Genomic DNA, 20,837 nt, shown 5'->3' with positions numbered 1-20,837 from the left:
AATTTATACAGCACTGCAGGATTCAAGGGATACATCACAGTATGATCCGGTAGACTGGCCCACTCAGAAGTCTGGGAAAGCTGGGTGAGCAGCCCTGATAAACTGACTGTGATTTGGATAACGTTTTGCACCCCTGCCTTACCTTGTTGCATCAAATTGGTCTTTACCACCTCTCCATTCACAAGTGGTTCTGGTTCTTTGGCGATAGGGGGGACGGGTCCTGATGAAGGTTGCACAAAGACATTGGTGAATGTGGGAGCCAGGCGGAAGCAGCGCTTTGTCTGGAACATCTGGGTAGACATGGCTTGCAGGTTGCTTGCTATGCTCGCTTCACTGGTGGTGGGGCCAGGACCATTCACAGGCTCCTGGGCATCCGCCTTGGCAGAGCTGACAGCTTTTGGCTCCTCCGGGGTCCTGGAAGTTTCCTTGCTTTCTGTCAGATTCTTTGTCTCCTCTCCAGGTTCATCCTCCATGTCTTCCAGGTCAGAACGAGACTCCTGACTGTTCATGTCCGAGTCGGACTCCATGTCAAAGGCAGCTTCTTCATCGCTCTTCTCTGACGCACTCTCAGAAATGTCACTGCCCTTGGCCGATCCATGGCTGGAGTCCGAGTCAAATCCCTCACTCAAGTCGCTCTCGTCCACCTTCCTGGCGGGTCTGCGTCTCCTGAGGCGGGACAGGCGGGAGTACTTGTGGCTCTTCTTGCTGCGAGGTTTAGCTTGTGTCGGCTTGTTGATCTGATTTATCTCGGGTTCGGCATCTTTCTCAACCTCTCTGGATTCTGGGTCATCTGCGGGAGGAAATCACATATTAGGGGACACTGTATTATAGGGGATTAATGTAAAATAAACCAATGCCAAAGCACGCAAGGCTGACATCAGGTAGGTGTGGAATTCAGTCAGGGGTCACCATATACCCCATATCAGTACTAATTAATTGGAGGACTCTATTACACATTCCTAAAGGACCCACCTGGAGTGTCATTCTGGAAAGCGGGGACAGAACTCTCTTCCAGCTCTGCCTGTAGTCTGATATTCACATGGTTAACCAGATGGGAAAAGAGGGCCAATGTAAAGGCTATAGCGGCACTGTACTGCTTGGAATCTGGAAGGAGTAAGAAGACCAAAGACATAAGAACAGCCTCATAGCATACATGGCTGGAGGTCACTGGTTTGTGCTGGTTTCTATTATTAGATAAAGTTCTAATTAATAAGAAATAGAGTATTAATCTCTTTAAAAAAAAAAAAAAAAAAAAAAAAAAGGGGTCTAATACAATATACAGGCATTTACAACACAGACCTTTAAAAAGATGCAGAACATAATCTAATGGTGAAATTTCATTTACATACACCGTCCCTTCCCTTAAAGGGGTTAGCCGGCCAAAGGCATTATATCCCCTATCCAAAGGATAGGGGAATAAGATGTCTGATCATGGAGGGCCCGCTGCTGGGACCCCCACCGATCTCTGTGCAGCACCTGCATTCTATACGGGGCTGCGTCTCCAGTCTGGGAAAGCTATGTATCTGGGGACGTGATGTAACGCCACACCCCTAGTTATGTCACGTCATGTCCCCTCTATTCATGTTCATGGGAGGAGGCGTGATGGCCGTCACACCTCCTCCCATAGACATGAATGGAGGGGACGTGGAGTTACGTCACGAGGGGCATGGCTTTATGTCACATCCCCTGTCACAGACACAAAGAGTTTTCCAAGACTGGAGACGCAGCCCCGCATAGAATGTGGGTGTTGCTCTTTGGCCGGATAACCCCTTTAAGAGAGACTTTGTGGACTAGGTGTGACCTCTCACCCCAGTACAGACACCATCTCACCTGCCCTCTTCAGGCTGTGGACGCACATCAGACAGATGACCACCATCCTGAAGACCAGCAGATCCGGCAGGAAGGAATAGCCTCCTTCATACTCCTCCTCATCCTCACTGGCTGAGCTCAGGTTGACGGAGGAGGGCAGGTAGAACATGCACAGGTTGAAATCTTCTAGGACTGACTGGCAGAGGGAGGTGAGCTCTGAATCCACCGAGCTGGGGAATGAAAGGGAGGAAAGGTCATCATATGGCAACATGAGAAAAGCCTTAAAGGGGTTCTCCGCCCCTAGACATCTTATCTCCTATCCAAAGGATAAGATGTCTGATCGTGGGGGTCCCGCCACTGGCGATCTCGGCTGTGGCACCCCAGACATCCGATGCATGGAGCAAATTTCGCTATTGATGTCACCGTCACGCCCCGCTCGTGACATCACGGTCATGACCCCTTAATGCAAGTCTATGGGAGGGGGCGTGACAGCCGTCAGGCCCCCTCACATAGACTTGCATTGCGTGGGCGTGGCTGTGACATCATGAGCGGGTGCGGCCGTGACATCATGAGCCTCTGGTGCTAAACCCGATGCTCCAAACAAGCACCGGGTGCAGCACGGAGATCACGGAGGACCCCAGCGGCGGGGCCCCTGCAATCAGACATCTTATCCCCTACCCTTTGAATAAGGGATAAGATGTCTAGTGGTGGAGCCACTCTGCCATTCTGCTGCAATGAAAATACTAAACCTTAACTTACCTATCCCCGCCCCTCAGTTGGTGATTGGCTGAGCGGTAATGTGATGTATTGAGCCCCGGCCTGGCAATCTTCCTGTGCCCGGGCTCTTACATTACACTGCCCCTCTATCACCGGCTGAGGGGGGAATCATTGCGGCCAGTGAATAGCTCAGCGCTGTGTGATGTCTGGGGCTCCAGAAGAAGGAAGAAGACCGGGGCCGAAGAATGGGAGACCGATGACAGCGCATCGGGAGAGGGGCCGAAGGTAAGTTAAGGTTTGCTATTTTTATTGCAGCAAGCAGCAAAGGCAGAATGGCAAAAAAAAAAAAAAATTTGGTTGGAGTTTTCCTTTAAAGGGGTAATGCAGGATTTTTTTTTTTTTTTTTTTACTGTAACTTTTATTGAAAGTTTTTATGTTAGAAATAAGAGTAATTGTAAACATGTCGCATAAGGGCCAGAGACAATCAAGGTGCAAGGTAGAATCCAACAATAAAACATTGTCACATCTTTAACAATACACGTAAAATGTCAGAAAATTGAGGACTTTAAAGTAGCAATGTCCATCCGCAACAATGGAGCAAACTAGAAATGACTAGCAGTCAGCAAAATAGAAAACATAAAGGCCCTAAGGCGACACTAAAGGGAATCTAGTCCCACACAGAGACAGACAACAAAACAAATAAGAAAAAGAAGAAAGTACGAAAAAGAAGAAAGACGGCACAAAAAGCGACACAGGTTTACAGAGAAAATAGGGGTAAAGTATTATTCAAGGATGCTGTCAGGTATTCAAGAGCGCGAATCTCGTGTATACGGGCAATGAGGTCAGGATCAGATGGAGGAAGAGAACTCTTCCAGTACAGTGATCCCTCAACTTACAATGGCCTCAACATACAATAGTTTCAACATACAATGGTCTTTTCTGGACCATTGTAACTTGAAACCAGACTCAACATACAATGCTAAGGAATCTGCAAAACATGTCTATGGCTGGAAGAACCGACCAATCAGAATGGGCATTCACTGGTAAAACCCCTGTATTACTGAAGTGTATGCACTGACTGGTGTCTGGTAGCGCCCCCTACAGTACAGGGAGGTGTTACATGTTCTGTACTCTTTACCTGTATAACTGAAGTGTATGCACTGACTGGTGTCTGGTAGAGCCCCCTACAGTACAGGGAGGTATTACATGTTCTGTACTCTTTACCTGTATTACTGAAGTGTATGCACTGACTGGTGTCTAGTAGCGCCCCCTACAGTACAGGATAGTATGCCATGGTTAGCTGCTCCTTTGGACACCAAGTAAGAGCGGCTCCATTTTACTTTTTTTTTTTTAGGGCATTAGGTGTACTGTACAGGACCCTGAAGAAGCTCCTGTCCTCTACATAGACCAGTGTTTCCCAACGAGGGTTCCTCCAGCTGTTGCAAAACTACGACTCCCAGCATGCCCGGACAGCCTTTGGCTGTCCGGGCATGCTGGGAGTTGTAGTTTTGCAACAGCTGGAGGCACCCTTGTTGGAAAACACTGAAATAGATAATGATTTACAGCTCCCAGCAGATCTTTATTACTTTTATATGTAAGGATTTGCTTTATCTATATTAGTCATCTACTTATTTTTCTTTAATCCTCACTTTTTCCTATTTTTGGATGCCATTTTGGTGGCTTCAGAACCAATTACCAGGTTTCCATAGAGTTATGGTCTCAACATACAATGGTCATCCTGGAACCGATTAATATTGTAACTTGAGGGACCACTGTACTTTGCAATGAGGGTCTTAGCAGCGAGAACAATGTGCATAAAGAGCTTAAACGGTTTCTTGGCCAAAGCTCTGATGGAGAGAAGTAGTAGGTAAGTAACGGGGTCCAGGGAAACGGAAACACCCCGCACACCGGTCAGCAGGCGCTGCACCATCTGCCAGTATAAGGGGACAAGACCAAAAGATATGAAAGACTGAGCCCAGATCCACCCCGCAACGCCAGCATTGAGGGGGGATAGTGGGGTTCAACTAATACAACTACTTCAGGGTATGATACCATCCCATCAGAATTTAATTGTGTGTCTCCTTGTAAACCATGAAGATAGAAGCCTTAGATACTCGCTACCAGATAATGCGCCACTGAGGGAGCGAGATAGTCGTATTCAAGGCTTCCTCCCAGCGGTGCATATAGCGATGCGTCGGGGCCGGGCTATCAGGAGGAGTAAGGAGGATAGAGTAGATGTCAGAGAGAAGTCCCCTCGTCTGAGGACCACCACGACATAAACGTTCAAAACATCCACTGATCGCAACGAGGTCGACATAAAGTGGCGAAGTTGCAAATAGTGGAACCGCTCAGAGGAAGGGAGTTCCCTGCGAACCATCAACTGCTCAAAGGACAGGAGAGAGCAAGAGATAGGATCCACCACATCCGCCAACAGAAGAGACCCCTGGAGCCCACTCTCTTACCATATTGGAAGACAAGCCAGAAGGAAAATCAGGAGGATATAGAAAAGACCTCAAAAGGGGAGGAGGAAGACCACTTAAACTTCCTAGAGCAATACCCCCATACAAAGGACATGGGGCCCAACAAAGTGTTAATGGGGTACACCGGTGGAAAACATTTTTTTTTAATCGACTGGTGCCAGAAAGTTGAACAGATTTGTAAATGACTTCCATTAAAAAAATCTTTATCCTTACAGTACATATTAGCAGCTGTATGCTACCGAGGAAATTCTTTTTCTTTTTGAATCTATTTTGTCTTGTCCACACTGCTCTCTGCTGACACCTGCTGCCCGTATCAGGAACTGTCCAGAGCAGGAGAAAATCCCCATTGCAGTCCTATGCTGCTCTGGACAGTTCCTGACACGGACAGAGGTGTCAGCAGAGCGCACTGTGGACAAGACAAAAAAGAAATTCAAAAAGAAAACAATTTCCTCTGTAGCATACAGCTGCTAAAAAGTACTGGAAGGGTAAAGATTTATTAAAGTAATTTACAAATCTGTTTAACTTTCTGGCACCAGTTCATTTGAAAAAAAAAATAACACGGGCATCGCTCGGATGCCCGCGGTTATGACACGGGCATCGCTCCGATGCCCGCGGTTATGCACAGGACGTAAATGTACGTCCTGGTGCGCTAAGTACCACCTCACCAGGACGTACATTTACGTCCTGCGTCCTTAAGGGGTTAAAGGCTAAAGAAATGCCTCTTTAACATACAAAGCAATACAAGTACTCTAGCGCTATGAGTATGGAAACAGTACTGGACTATCTGTATCCTGGACAATCTGATCCACTCCTGGGCTAATCCTACAGGTTATAGTTAACAGGGATGAAGCCGCTCACCTGCTCTTAGGTTGTAGGAGTCTCTGGAGATACATGAAGCTGACCAGCAAGCGCTTGATGTCCTTACACCTGCAGAGTCAGGGATAGAAAGTCAATGATCCGTGTAACCAAAGCCTCGCGCCTGATTAAGGATCCCAATGTGCTAAAGTGAAAAGATGGTTGAGAAACTCTAGAGCAGTGTTTCCCAACCAGGGTGCCTCCAGCTGTTGCAAAACTACAACTCCCAGTATTCCCGGACAGCCTTTGGCTGTTCGGGAATGCTGGGAGTTGTAGTTTTGCAACAGCTGGAGGCACCCTGGTTGGGAAACACTGCTCTAGGGCATCCTGTATCCATAAGAGGGCCCCCCGTAGGGGACTCCCTTTATTTTAAAGGGGTATTCCGGGCAAAAATATTTTATCCCCTATCCAAAGGATCGGGGATAAGGTGTCTGATCGCGGGGGTCCCGCTGCTGAGACCCCCCCGCAATCTCCCTGTAGCACCCGCATTCTATGCGGGTGCTGAATCTCCAGTTTCGGAAACCTCCAGGTTTCTGGGACTGGGGACGTCACGCCATGCCCCCTCCATTCATGTCTATGGGAGGGGGCGTGATGTGGGTGCTGTAGGGAGATCGCAGGGGGTCTCAGCGGCAGGCCCCCCGCGATCAGACATCTTATACCCTATCCTTTGGATAGGGGATAAAATGTTTTTGCTTTGAATACCCCTTTAATTATGTGAGGGAAGCCTCTGGGCTATCAGGAATACAACCCCAATCTTAGTGGATGTCAGTATTTCTTCGCCCTATCCTCACCTCTTCTTGCTGGGCGACAGTTTCCGGTTCTCGCTTTTCTTCAGCTGGTGATACATCTTGGCCGCCTTGTCATACAGTCTCTTCAGGTTGCCGTACGCACCTTCAAAGGAGACCTCAGACTGGATACTGTGCAGGGGACACAGGGTAAATGTATATAAAAGAAAAAGGATAGGGTGCAGCTCACAGCAAAAGTGTCCGAGGCATCTGTGGTTATTTACCGATACCAAACGGTTAAATTGTAACAAAAATGTATAGAAAGAGATAACCACACCTCAAGGACACCACCATTAAAAATGGTGCATAATGTTAACGAGAAGGACCGTGCTTCAATTTCAGAATATATTTATTAATTCACATAAAACACATTAAAAAAACACAAATGCACTAGCACTTCAAAATCTGCCACTGGGCCCTACACACAATTAAAGGGGTATTCCAGGAAAAAAAGGAGATTTTTTTAACACTTACCGTAAAATCTCTTTCTCGAAGGATCCATTGGGGGTCACAGACCGTGGGTGTATGCTGCTGTCTCTAGGAGGTGTGACACTATGGCAACAAAAACAGTTGGCTCCTCCCAGCAGGATATACCCGCCTTCAGGCTCTGAGCTAATCAGTTTAAATTCCAGAGCAATAGGAGGAGACCAACAGGTCAAAGAAAAACCCCAAACTGTCCGAGAACCAGAAGAAAAAACATAACTAAACACACCCTCGGACAGAGAACCAAGGAAAATCCCAAAAGGGCGGGAGCTGTGTCCCCCAATGGATCCTTCGAGAAAGAGATTTTAGGGTAAGTGTTAAAAAAATCTCCTTTTCTCTATCAGCTCCATTGGGGGACACAGACCGTGGAACGTACCAAAGCCGTCCCTTGGGTGGGCAGATAAGCAGTCAGGCAGACGGCCGTTCCACTGCCGCCTGCAACACTTTACGGCCCAGACTAGCATCAGCCGATGCGAAGGTATGAACTCGGTAGAACCTCGAGAAAGCGTGCAAAGACGACCAGGTAGCCGCCTTGCAAATCTGCGAGGCCGAGGCTCTATTCTGGAGAGCCCAGGATGCCCCAACAGAACGGGTAGAATGAGCCACAACCCTGAAAGGAGGAATCTTCCCCTTACAGCGATAGGCCTCCGAAATGGCAGACCGGATCCACCGAGAAATGGAAGCAGGTTGCAAGCAGGTTGTCCCTTACGACGACCTTTCGTAAGGACGAAAAAGGAATCACACTGACGAAACGAAGTAGTGATGGAGAGATAAGACCGAACAGCCCGAACTACATCCAGCTTGTGTAGTAAGTGCTCCTTAGGATGAGAAGGAGCAGGACAAAAAGACGGGAGGACAATGTCCTCATTGAGATGAAAGGCCGAAACCACCTTAGGCAAAAAGGAGGGATCTGGCCGGAAAACGCCCTTGTCTTGGTGGATCACCAGAAACTGAGAACGGCAGGAAAGAGCTGCCACTTCAGACACCCTCCGGATGGAGGTGATAGCAACAAGAAGCGGCACTTTCCAAGAAAGGAGGCGGAGAGACACCTCTCTAAGGGGCTCAAAGGGTGCACCCTGGAGGGCACTAAGAACCAAATTCAAGTCCCAAGGGGGAGAAGGTGAGGGAGAGAAGGTGACTGCTAAAGAGGAAAGGCGTGCGCCACTCCTTGCAGGAAGGTCCGGACAAGAGGATTAGAAGCCAGGGGCCTCTGGAAAGAACAGTAAGGGCCGAAACCTGACCTTTAAGGGAACTGAGAGACAACCCCAGTTCCAACCCCAACTGCAAAAAAAGAGAAGACGGAGAACCGAGAAGGTCACCGGGGAGAAATTCTCAACCGCCACAGCGTCAAATGTAGCGACTGTAAATTGGGGTGGCAAAGAGGACCCTGAGAGAGTAGATCTGGGCGGAGCGGAAGGCGCAGAGGGGCATCATCCCGGAGCCTGACTTCATCGGCGTAACACGAACTTCGGGGCCAAACTGGAGCTATCAGAATGGCGGGGACGTCCCCTGTTTTGAGCTTCCTCAGAACCCTGGGAAGGAGAGCAAGGAGAGAAAACAGAGAGGACAGAGGAAACCCACCCCAAGGAATCCCAATGGCAGCCACGGCTAGAGCCAGGGTGTCCGGGGACCTCGACACAAATGAAATAATCTTCAGATTGTGCCGGACACGAAAGGGTCTCCGTCTAGAATGCCCCAGAGGATGCGGGTCTGCGCGAAGGCTACTGGATGTAGAGACCGCTCGCTGGGGGTCGGCTGAGGACCGGCTGAGGAAGTCCGCTTCCCAGTGAACACACCTGGAAGGAAACCGCCGAAAAATGCCGGAAACATACGTTCCGTCCAGAGGAGACCCTGACACCTCGACAACGCTGCCGAACTGCGAGCGTCGCCGCGCAGACTGACGTCAAGGCATTGTCCGACTGGATGCGGACAGAAGATGGGACTCCCCATGAAGAAGACAAGAAGAATCGCCCCCAGGTCCAGAAAGTGTATTGGAAGAAGGGCTTCCCGGAGAGACCAGAGGTCCTGAACCGACCAATCCCTGAACATGCCGCCTCAGCCCGACAGAGTGGAAGCAGTCATGACTACCTGCCCGAGTAGGGAAGGAATGGTCACCCCTGAAGAAAAGGGGGGGAACGGAGCCACCAGAGCAGAGACTCACGGACCCGACGAGGGAGAGCAACCTTGTGACCGAGAAACAGAGGAGATCTGTCCCATAGAGAGAGAGAACCGCCAGTTGAAGGGGACAATAATGAAAACTGGGCAAAGGGCACGGTCTCCATGTCCGCTACCAGCCGACCCAAGACTTCCATACAATTTTGTATGGAAACCGGGGCCGTGGCCCGAAGAGAGCGGACACCAGACAGAAGTGTCAGATGGTTGTCCGGCAGAAGACAAAACCGGACAGGGAACGCGGAAGTGAGGTCCCAGAAGATCAGAGACTGGGTGGGAGAGAGGAACGACTCGTCTCGGCTGAACATCCACCCGAAGCGATTCAGGGTCTGGAGTGTAAGACCCACACAGTCCGTAGAGTCTAGACTCTGATGAGAGCCTTGACGAGAAGGTCGTCCACATAAGGAATCACCGAGACTCCGCACGATCGCAACAGGACTATCACTGGTGCAAGGATCAAGGCGAAGACCCGATGAGCAGAGGCCAGACCAAAGGGATAGGCTATGAGATGAAAAAGCCCCTCCGGAAACGGAAGGCGAAGGAACTGCAGATGGCCAGGAAATATAGGAATATGAAGGTAGGCATCCTTGATGTCCACCGAGGAAGAAACTCCTCGTGTGCCCTGGATGCCACGGAAGTGGCAGCGAAGATGGCGGTGAGACGCTTGAGGCCCAGAAGCGGCCGTACAGAACCGCCTTCCAGGGAGACCACAAAAAAAGGTGGAATAAAAGGCCCCGCAAATATCCCCCTGTAGGAACGGAGACAATGACTCCTTGGGCAGGGACTAGAGGGTCTCCTGAAACTGCTTCCCGGAGGAGGAGACCGTGGTGTTCGGGACTTCCTGAATGTGTGTGGTCCCGATGTCTCGAAAAAGTAAGAGACGACCTCCCACCCGAGATAAAAACCTGTGGGTGATGGCTGCACTCCATGTGGAAGTGCCATTGCGGTTACCCGATTCGGTCAGAACGGTTGTGTCCGACTTCCAAGGCAAACGCGCCCGGAACGAGGGGAACCTCTTCCCGCGAAGGTGCCTGCCGAGATCCCTTATTGGGGCCAAAGGTCCGAAAGGACCGAAAGGAAGAGGACTTCCCCATGGAATAAAAGCAAGCCTTATGCTGAGACAACAAGTAACTTTTACCCCCCGGCGCCACAGAGATAATCTCGAGAAGGCGCTTGTCAAAGAGACGGGTACCAGTAAAAGGCAACTCGGTAAGAGACCCTTTTGGAGGCGGCATACACATCCCACGCCCAAAGCCACATGGAGCGGCGGAGGGCCGCTAGGGGACCCACAGCAAAGGCAGCACCACGGAATGAATGCATGGAAGCAGTGCACAGAATTCCCCAGCATTGGAGAACCAAGGAAGATAGACCCTCCGGGGGAAATCCCGCCAAGATACCCAGACTGAGTTGTGGGCACCACAACAATAGGGCCTCGGACCCAGAGCCTGCTGCGTCCGAGGCAAACTCCGCCAAGGACTCCACCATCTGATCTGTCGAGTCCTTGAAGGCAGCTGCCTCTACCAGCGGCAGTATAGTAGCCTAGAGAGGCAGGAAATTGGTGGAACCATTGAGAGAGGGGAAACCACCTTAGAGGCAAGGTCCTTGGCTAATGGGTAACGCACTCGAACCCTCTCCATTCCCGTGAACCTCTTGTCCGGATGTTTGCATACAGATTCTAGAAGAATGTAAAGTTTAGCGTGAGAGCTGAATCCTTGAGGTGCTGGTTAAGCACGATGAAAGGATACTTCAGGAGTAACGTCCGAAGATCCTGGGTCCTCTAAGTGAAGGGTGTCTCTTATGGCCGCAACCAATGAGTGCACCGTTTCAACCATATTCGAGCGGTCCTCTGAGTCAGATGCTTATTCGGAAACCTGATCCGACAGTTCACCAGGCGAAAGTGAAAGCATGGAGTCAACCCTGACCGGGTACGCGGCTCTGGCAGGGCGGCGATTCCGTAAACGTCCTCTGGAGGAGCGATGTCCGTGACCAGATGACACGGGGAGGAGAGACCCACGGAGGGATGCCCACGTCTACCTGGAGACACAATGTAAAAGTCAGACAAACACCCCTAGTACGCTTCAAGAGAGAGCGTGAGGCTTGTGTAAAAGAGGAGCGGGACCCGCCAGAGGGTCGGCGCAGGACAGACCTCTTCCAGGTAGACACCTAGTAACGTGAGGCCTCAGCCACCACAAGGGGGACTTGAGTCAATTCAGCCATAAACTGGGATAGGAAGAAACCCCAGGCTGAAGGGGAGGCCGAATCCACCGGAATTGTAACATCCGGAGAAACTGGGGGATCTGGGGGAGCAGGCAGAGTCAGTGGGCATTGTAGGAATAATATGTTATTGTGACCAAATAGAGACTAGCAGTCTAGTTGTCAGTATAGAGGGAGGGCAGAATAGCGTCCCCTATGGCAGGAAAAGAGTTAACCCCTGAGAGGGGCGTTCCCAGAGCAGGGGCACTACCGATCGGCCCCCGCCAACAGACACGCGCGCGCATCACTGATTGGAGGGCGATGCGCACCACCAGAAGCTCTGGCAGCCCTGAGGGCGGAGTTACCGCGCCCCGGCAGTCGAGAAGAACCAGAGTAATGGCGCCCGCCCCATGCCCCGAGCGCACATGCAGCCACATATGTGCCCGCGGGGAAGTGAGCGGGCGCCGCACATATCTCCCCCCCCCCAGCCAGCCATCAGCTGCCGAGGTGAAGGAAGGCGGCGCTTCAAGCGCCTGACAGTACAAATCACCACACACACTGTGAGAAAGCACTCCCGAGAGTTCCAACCCCTAGTGGCGGAGCTAAGTACAAGTCGGGGACGAAGGACTAACGGCGCCCGCTCCCTGTCCCGAGCGCATATGTAAGAACATACGCGCTCGGGGGAAGTAAGCGGGCGGCAGAAACACCGGCAGCAGCTGCCGGAGAAAATGAAAGTAAGCCGGCACTCCGTGCGCTCGGCTAGAAAGCGCATATCAGGCGCTGTGGCACAGCCGCATAGTAAAACACAGTCTCACACAGAGCACTTACATACAGTGTAATAAAGAAATTATGCCCCCAAAGATGCCACTGCTCGCCCCAGTACCAGCCAGCCGCATAAACCTGACAAGGTGGGCAAAAACTGAGGGTCTCCAGAGGTTGCAAGTCCTTGCACCTAGGGAAGAAAGGGAAATGTACTTACCTCAGTCAGAAGAACTTACCTAATGGAGTCTTCAGTGAAGTCTTCAGTCAGCTTTAGTTACCTGCATCACGCCTGGCTGCTATGCGCGAGCGAGGCAAGCAGGTAAATAGGGGGACCCGGACCCATGAGGTACCAAGCAAGCGCTGACCGTTGGCGAGGGGGGGGGGGGGGGGTTAACAGTGTATATACGCAATGTCTATGCCCCCTCACTCGCAATGGGGAAACAGGGAACCGGAGTCCCTGAGTCCCCACCTGAAAACAGAAAAGAAAAGGAATAAAAAACTAACACGTCCCTAACTAGGAAAACAAAAAAACAGAAGACCTGGTCTGGAGCAAACCAGACCGTGTCCATCTCCTTCAGACACTAAACTTAAACTGATTAGCTCAGAGCCTGAAGGCGGGTATATTCTGCTGGGGGGAGCCAACTGTTTTTTGTTGCCATAGTGTCACACCTCCTAGAGACAGCAGCATACACCCACGGTCTGTGTCCCCCAATGGAGCAGATAGAGAAAAACATTTTTTTTATATCAACTGGCTCCAGAAAGTTAAACAGATTTGTAAATTACTTCTATTTAAAAATCTTAATCCTTTCAATAATTATCAGCTGCTGAAGTGGAGTTGTTTTCTGTCTGGCAACAGTGCTCTATGCTGACATCTCTGCTTGTCTCGGGAACTGCACAGAGTAGAAGAGGTTTGCTATGGGGGATTTGCTTCTAAACTGGGCGGTTCCCGAGACAGGTGTCATCAGAGAGCACTTAGAAAAGAACAACTCAACTTCAGAAGCTTATAAGTACTAAAAGGATTAAGATTTTTTAATAACGTAAAGTAATTTACAAATCTGTTTAACTTTCTGGAGCCAGTTGATATACATAAAAAGTTTTTTTACTGGATAACCCCTTTAATTTTACCACTGGGGCGCAGTGGTAGATTTTGAAGTACTAGTGCATTTACATGCGTTTTTTTATGTGTTTTAATAAATATATTATGAAATTGAAGCACGGTCCTTCTCATTAATATTATGCACCATTTTTAATAGTGGTGTCCTCGAGGTGTGGTTATCTCTTTCTATACATAAATGGGAAGGGGAAGAGACTATGAAAAATGCTGACAACTTACAGTAAATTCGATTTGTCACAAACTTCTCGGCTCGGCGGTTGCTGACTTTTCCTGCATAAATTAGTTCAGCTTTCCGGTGTTCCCGTGGGCTGGAAAAGGTGGATACAGTCCTAGGAGACTCTTTCCTAGGACTGTATCCACCTTTTCCAGCCCACCGGAGCACCGGAAAGCTGAACTAATTTATGCAGGAAAAGTCAGCAACTGCCGAGCTGAGAAGTTCGCGACTAATCGAATTTACTGTAAGTTCGCTCATCTCTAATTTCAATGTTACTACCTGGTACACAACCAATGTCTGCTTCTATTATTTATGGACCGCCTCTAGGAACAGCAGAAGCCACTAATGGTGATAATCCAGAGGATTTCTAATGTAATGTAATCTAGGGAAACATTCCTCAGCTGCTACAGAACCTCTTTGAAATGAGTAAGGTTTACAGGCTTATAAGTGCAGATATAAGGAGGATATTCCTGTGGGACCAATTCCTTGCTATAGATTCATGTTACAATTGATGTCATGTTCTGTATGTAGATGAAAGTAGAGTCGGCCGGTGTGGCATCAGCGTAATGGGGTCTGAAGCACCAGGACGGTGACGTCACTCACCAGCGTAGGTAGCAGTAGGTCGCTTCCACGTGGTAGTACCTGCTCCCAGCTAACGTACCAAGCTGGTTAAATGGCATTCCTGGAAAAAAAATTAGGAAAATAAAACACTCATTTAGGGTGCGTTCACATGGCCACCTGTCCCCATTTTTATTTCCCCGTTTAGGTTCCATTGTTGCTGCTTGTAAATGGATTACAAACGGTTGTAAAATAATCTTATTGATGTCAATGGATTTTGTTTGTTTTTTTTTACAATCCTTTCACATCCGTTTGCGCTCTTTTCTGTTTTTTTTTTCTTCTTTTTTAATGGGAGAAAAGAAAGTGTAGGCAGTGTTTTTTCTCCCGTCAAAAAAAATAAATAAATAAAAAAAAACAGAAGAAAAAACGGTAAATTTATCATTGAAGTCTATGGAAAACCGATAAGCAATCTGCAATCTCTCTGTACGGGGGGGCCAGGCTCTCCGGCCAGATAGCGGGTGTCGACCCCCGCACGAAGCGGCGGCTGACAGGCCCCCCTCAATACATCTCTATGGCAGAGCCGGAGATTGCCGAAGGCAGCACTCCGGCTCTGCCCTAGAGTTGTATTGAGGGGGCGTGTCGGCCGCCGCTTCGTGCGGGGGTCGACACGGCCCCGTACAGGAGATCGCGGGGGCCCCAGCGGTCGGACCCCCCCGTGATCTGCAACTTATCCCCTATCCTTAGGATAGGGGATAAGTTGTTCACCCCTTGTTCACTACAGGACTACTCCTTTAATGTCATCCGTTTGCATCCGTTATTGTCTGTTTTTTTAAAGTCTGTTTTTATTTTTGATGGGAGAAGAACAGGACGGCCGTGTGAACGCAGCCTTAGAGAACTAGAACTCCATGCTAGAATAGTGTAATAAAGCTTCTGTTTGGAACATCTAATACCCGGCCTATACTCAAGTGATGGCACAACTCACCCATCTGAGGCACGACTGTCAGAGCTTGGTAATAAAACCTCTCAGCCAACTTCTCTGTGTCCACAAGCGCCAGTTCATTCTGATACCGAGCTGGAAGGAGATGAATACATGATGTGTGATACATTGTAACAAACCATCAGGGCAGGACAGAGATTTGTGTTGGTCTTGCAAGAGGTTTGGATACAACTGTAACTAATAGGTCTATACAGTTTTCAGTATCCACAGTATTTTAAAGGGGTACTCTGCCCCTAGACTTCTTATCCCCTATCGAAAGGATGGGGGATAAGATGTCTGATCGCAGGGGTCCCGCTGCTGGGGACCCCTGCGAATTTGACTCTGTGCCGGATGACTGGCAATGCAGGGCGGAGGCCCGCAATGTCACGGCCACACCCCATCAATGCAAGTCTATGGGGGCGTGGCCATAGACATGCATTGAGGGGCGTGGCCCTGTCATCACGAGCCTCTGCCGCTGCACCCGACACACTAAACCAGTGTGTCCCAAACAGGGTGCCCCCAGCTGTTGCAAAACCACAACTCCCAGCATGCCTGGACAGCCTTCGGCTGTCCGGGCATGCTGGGAGTTGTGGTTTTGCAACAGCTGGGGGCACACTGGTTGGGAAACATTGCTTTAAACGAACGCCGGATGCAACAGAGAGATCAGAGAACATCCTTTGGATAAGGGGATAGGATGTCTAGGGGCGGAGTACCCCTTTAAGTATAGGGTAACAGTGCAAGTGATGCTGATTCCAACGCTGTTTAACTTATTTTTATTTTTTGGTGCACTGGGGGCATTCCCAGCCTCTTGGTAAACTATACAGCCCACCCGGCCCTGTAGGCAGCGTTTTATAAATAATAATGTAACTTTAGATGTGCCCACTCCTGTCCTGTCACATATTCATCATCGCCACAGGTCCTTCAGCCACATTCTCGGCACTGCTAAGCTCTGCCCCCACGTGTACTAGTCATCTCAGGTCCTTTACCTCTAGCATGTAGCAGATACAGAGCAGGTCCTGGTCAGAAAGCCACTGCTGTTGTGTTGTGAGTGGATATCTCTGCTCCTCAGTCCCCTCCCTGACAAGGACCTGCTCTCTGGATCTGCTAGATCAGTGTTTCCCAACCAGGGCGCCTCCAGCTGTTGCAAAACCACAACTCCCAGCATGCCCAGACAGCAAAAGGCTGTCCGGGCATGGTGGGAGTTGTAGTTTTGCAACAGCTGGAAGCACCCTGGTTGGGAAAGTGTTCTAGATGCTGGAGGTAAAGGACCTGTGATGAAGTCAATCATGTGACCAGTGCACGTGGGGGCAAAGCAAGATAGGAGAAGGTGGCTAAAGGACCTGCAATGATGATGAACATGTGACAGGTGTGGGTGGAGCAGAAGAGTGCACCAAGAGGCTGGGAATGCCCCTATTGCACCAAAGCCCTTCATTTGAATATTTCAATTTTCAGACATAATCTGAGAACAGAAAAGTTAAAGGCGTTGGGAGTCAGCCTCACCCACACTATTACCCTGTACGCAAGATAGTGCGGGTGATGCTGCTAACACATTACCTTTATGCTTTTCATTCACTGGCAACAAGCAGTGATATTAAACAACAAAGATTGGATACATACAACCAAAACTTGCAGTGATGGATCTTACCCAGGTCTCCCAGGTACACCAGACATCTGTGGCATGCCATCTGTGCCCACTCCATCTCCTTCACAGAGGCAGACACCGGCTTCTTGCAGCCTGTGAGAAGAATACAAAGCAGATGAGATGGTAAGGGAATGTTCACACTGCGGAATTCCCACGGAATACCGCGAGTAGAATTCCACGCAGTTAACATTCCCCTCAGTGTGAACGGTTCTTCCGCGAGACCCGTTTACACTGCGGAATTTCAGAGCAAAGAAAGAACATGTTGTTAATGCTTTGCGCAGAATTCCATGAGTACTGCATAGCCGTCAATGGTGACGGCGCAGTGCCCCGCGTTCCTACCGCCGAAGTATTCACGTGGCGGCTGCCTGACGGAATCTCCGCTGGCGGAATTACGCAAGTGGAGATTCCGCAGTGTGAACATACCCTAACGCTGCACAGTTCTTAGTCACATAAACCACTTTAAGGGGAAATCTGCAGACAGTGAGTCTGGCTGGCTCCTTACATGACAGAGCGCTCAGCCTATCACCGGCCGAGGCGGGACATCGCTGCCGCCGGTGATTCGCTGATGGCTCTGTGACGTTCCCGTCCCCACTAAGCAGCAGAGGACCGTGAGGCCGATAAAGGGAGCAAGGGGGGGAACATAGGAAGGTGAGTCAAAGCTTATTTTTTTTTTGCAGCCTGGGCACAGGAATATGTAAATTCATCAGTACAAATGTCCTTTAATCATTTCCACGCAACTCATTCATTTCAAGCGCCGGCTGCTCACAGGAGGACGGGGGTAGGGGGGGCGGGAGTCCTTTATTCTTAAGGGGTTAAATTACTATGAAATCTCTGAGAATTTAACTCAATGCAATAGCAATGCATTGAAAAAATTAATCAAATGACAAATTAGTAGAGGTCCCCTAGGGAGACATAAAGGGGTATTCCAGCTTTATACATCTTAGCCCCCATCCAAAGGATAGGCAAGAAGATGTATGATCGCAGGTTTCCCGCCGGTTTCACGATCTCAGGGCAATCTGTGCTGGGCGCTGCCTCCAAGACAGAGACGTCACAGCCACGCCCCTCGTGCCATCACACCACGCCCTCTCCATTCATGCCTATGGTAGGAGCGTGGCGTCATGTCTCGGAGGCAGCGCCCTGCACAGAATGCTGGACCCCTGTGATCAAACATCTTATCCCCTTTCCTTTGAATAGGGGATAAGATGTATAAAGCCGGAATACCCCTTTAAAATGTTCCCCTCTCCCCACAGAACAAGGAAGCAAACCTGAAGACTGACCGATGAGGGGGTCAGAGACATGGGTCCAATCGATGCAGCACTGCAGCTCCAGCTGGTAGTGGGACTGAATGTAGAGTAGAAGGTGCTGGTAGAAGCCCACGCCGGCGATCAGGTGGGTGCGGTAGGCACATTCTAGAGCACTGCGGCTGTGTATGTGCTGTGTGACAAAGACAAGACCTTGTGAGCACAATATGTATCACCGGGGCACCAACATTCCTTCCTAACCTACCGAGCTGACAATCTAGGGTTTAAAGGGGTTGTCCAGTGACAGTAATCCTATTCCCTAACCACAGGTTAAAACAAAAGTATCTAATTGCAGGGGGTGGTCCGAACGCTAGGACCCCCGTGATCTCCAGAAAGGAGCCCCGGATCTCAGAGAGAGAGAGCGTGCTGCAGACGGCATGCGCTCCATTCATTTGTATGGGACCAAAGAGACCCGAGTACAGCACTCCAATACAAAGGAATGTTAGAAGTGCCATCTACAGTGCACACTCTCTCTGGAGATCACAGGGGGTGCCAGTAGGGGCGGAGTTCCCCTTTAAAGGCGTACTCCCGTGCAAAACTTTTTTTTTTTTTTTTTTACATCAACTGGTGCCAAAAAGTTAAACAGATTTGTAAATCACTTCTATTAAAAAATCTTAATCCTTCCAGTACTTTTTAGGGGCTGTATACTAAAGAGAAATCCAAAAACGAAATACAATTCCTCTGAGGTCATGACCACAGTGCTCTCTGCTGACCTCTGCTGTCCATAGCAGTATATGTTTGCTATGGGGATTTTTTCCTGCTCTGGACAGTTCATGAAATGGACAGCAGAGGTCAGCAGAGCACTGTGGTCATGACATCAGAGGAAATGCATTTCTTTTTTTGATTTCTCTTTAGTATACAGCCCCTAAAAAGTACCGGAAGGATTAAGATTTTTTAATAGAAATAATTTACAAATCTGTTTATCTTTCTGGCACCAGTTGATTTAAAAAAAAAAAAAAAGTTTTCCACGGGAGTACCCCATTAAATGGGAACTCCGCCCCTAGACATCCTTTGGATAGGGGACAGGATATCTGATCGTAGGGGTCCCACCGCTGAGGACCCCCGTGATCCCGGCTGTGGCACCCTAGACATCCGGTGCACACAGCGAACTTCACTCCATGCCGAATGACCGGTGATATGGGGCAGAGGCTCGTGATGTCATGGTCGCACCCCGCTCGTGACGTCACGGCCATGCCCCCTCAATGCAAGTCTATAGGAGGGGGGCGTGACGGTAGTCACGCCCCCTCTAATAGACTTCCATTGAGGGGGCGTGGCCGTGACATCATGATCCTCCGGCACTGCACCTGACGCTCTAAAGTAACGCGGCAGGACCCCCGCGATCAGACATCTTATCCTCTATTCTTTGGATAGGGGATAACTTCTCTTTCGCTGCACTACTCCTTTAAGAACGGAATGTCGCAGGGAACGATTGCACCCGTCACGCAGAGGACTCACCTTCTTGTTGGTTTTGATGAGTTGGATGACTTCATAGTAGACTTTTCTCCATAGAACTTCCTCAGCCTTCCTGCCGTATTCCACGGGATGCAAGAACATAAGCTTCACGCACAATTCCCGTAGCCTGCAGGGGGAGCGCCACATGGATTACATACCCTAAAAACCAGGACGCTCATACTGCAACGCGCGATTGGAAACATAATAGGGGGCGCTAAACACCAAAAGTATGACCCCTCCCCCATAATACAGGGACTCACTTGTTCCTCAGATTGATATTCTCAGGCTTGAACACTTCTTGATAGGCCGTCTTGTTGGAAATAATAAGATCCAGCCGATGCACCGTCTCCACCACAGCCCTGAAAAACCAACAGAGAGAAGTCTGGGGCCGAGGACAGAGGCACCATGAGGAGGGCAATAGAGACGGCAGAAGGGGTAGATCCGGATCGCGGGTGGGAGGGGAGTGGGTGAAGGGTATAGTGATCAGTGAAGGGGGGGCATGAACTAGAACACACTTCCCTGTAACTGTCCATAACAATGTTGTCTGATCCTCTCACGTCCCCCCTCGCGCCGTCCGCTGATCCTATCACGTCCCCCCTCGCGCCGTCCGCTGATCCTCTCACGTCCCCCCTCGCACTGTCCGCTGATCCTCTCACGTCCCCCCTCGCGCCGTGCGCTGATCCTCTCCCATCCCCCCTCGCGCCGTCCACTGATCCTCTCATGTCCCCCCTCACACTGTCCTCTGATCTCCTCATGTCCCTCCTCACACTGTCTCCTCCTCTCATGTCCCCCCTCACACTGTCCTCTGGTCTCCTCATGTCCCCCTCACACTGCCTCTGGTCTCCTCATGTCCCCCTCACACTGTCCTCTGATCCTCTCATGTTCCCCCCTCACTGCCCCCGGTCCTCTCATGTCCACCCTTTAAAGACTTCCCTCACACTGTCCCCTGGTCCTCTCATGTCCCCCCTCACACTGCCCCCTCATCCTCTCATGTCCCCACTTCCACTGACCCTCTCATGCCCCCTCACAATGTCCACTCATCCATTCATGCCCCACCCTTCCCACTGTCCCCTCATGCTCTCATGTCCTCCACTGTCCCCTCACCCTCTCATGTCCCCCCCTCAGTGTTCTCTGATCTCTTCATGTCCCCCTTCATACTGTCCTCTGATCCTATCATGTCCCCCCTCACACTGTCCTCTGATCCTCTCATGTCCCCCCCCTCACACTGTCCTCTGATCCTCTCATGTCCCCCCCTCACACTGTCCTCTGATCCTCTCATGTCCCCCCTCACACTGTCCTCTGATCCTCTCATGTCCCCCTCTCA

At 50.1% G+C, this 20,837-nt stretch overlaps 1 protein-coding gene across 2 annotated transcripts in view; it reads right to left on the bottom strand.

Annotated features, from left to right (window-relative positions):
* SMG5 (SMG5 nonsense mediated mRNA decay factor) overlaps positions 1-20,837 on the bottom strand; it is a 36,162-nt gene that overhangs the window by 12,660 nt on the left and 2,665 nt on the right. Inside the window, exons 2-12 of one of the 2 annotated variants that reach the window (XM_056545152.1) lie at positions 19,774-19,872; positions 19,517-19,640; positions 18,026-18,194; positions 16,764-16,853; positions 15,125-15,214; positions 14,188-14,266; positions 6,653-6,778; positions 5,865-5,933; positions 1,831-2,039; positions 973-1,104; positions 143-790 (exon numbers count right to left, since the gene is read on the bottom strand). In XM_056545152.1, coding sequence (XP_056401127.1) covers positions 143-790; positions 973-1,104; positions 1,831-2,039; positions 5,865-5,933; positions 6,653-6,778; positions 14,188-14,266; positions 15,125-15,214; positions 16,764-16,853; positions 18,026-18,194; positions 19,517-19,640; positions 19,774-19,872 — 1,835 coding nt within the window. The remainder of the gene's footprint in view (positions 1-142; positions 791-972; positions 1,105-1,830; positions 2,040-5,864; positions 5,934-6,652; positions 6,779-14,187; positions 14,267-15,124; positions 15,215-16,763; positions 16,854-18,025; positions 18,195-19,516; positions 19,641-19,773; positions 19,873-20,837) is intronic. The other variant, XM_056545153.1, reaches the window with a different exon arrangement.

This window comes from Hyla sarda, chromosome 11 (assembly GCF_029499605.1).
Source record: "Hyla sarda isolate aHylSar1 chromosome 11, aHylSar1.hap1, whole genome shotgun sequence".
Classification (NCBI taxonomy): Eukaryota; Metazoa; Chordata; class Amphibia; order Anura; family Hylidae; genus Hyla; species Hyla sarda.
This window is presented reverse-complemented; position numbering and strand designations above follow the sequence as displayed.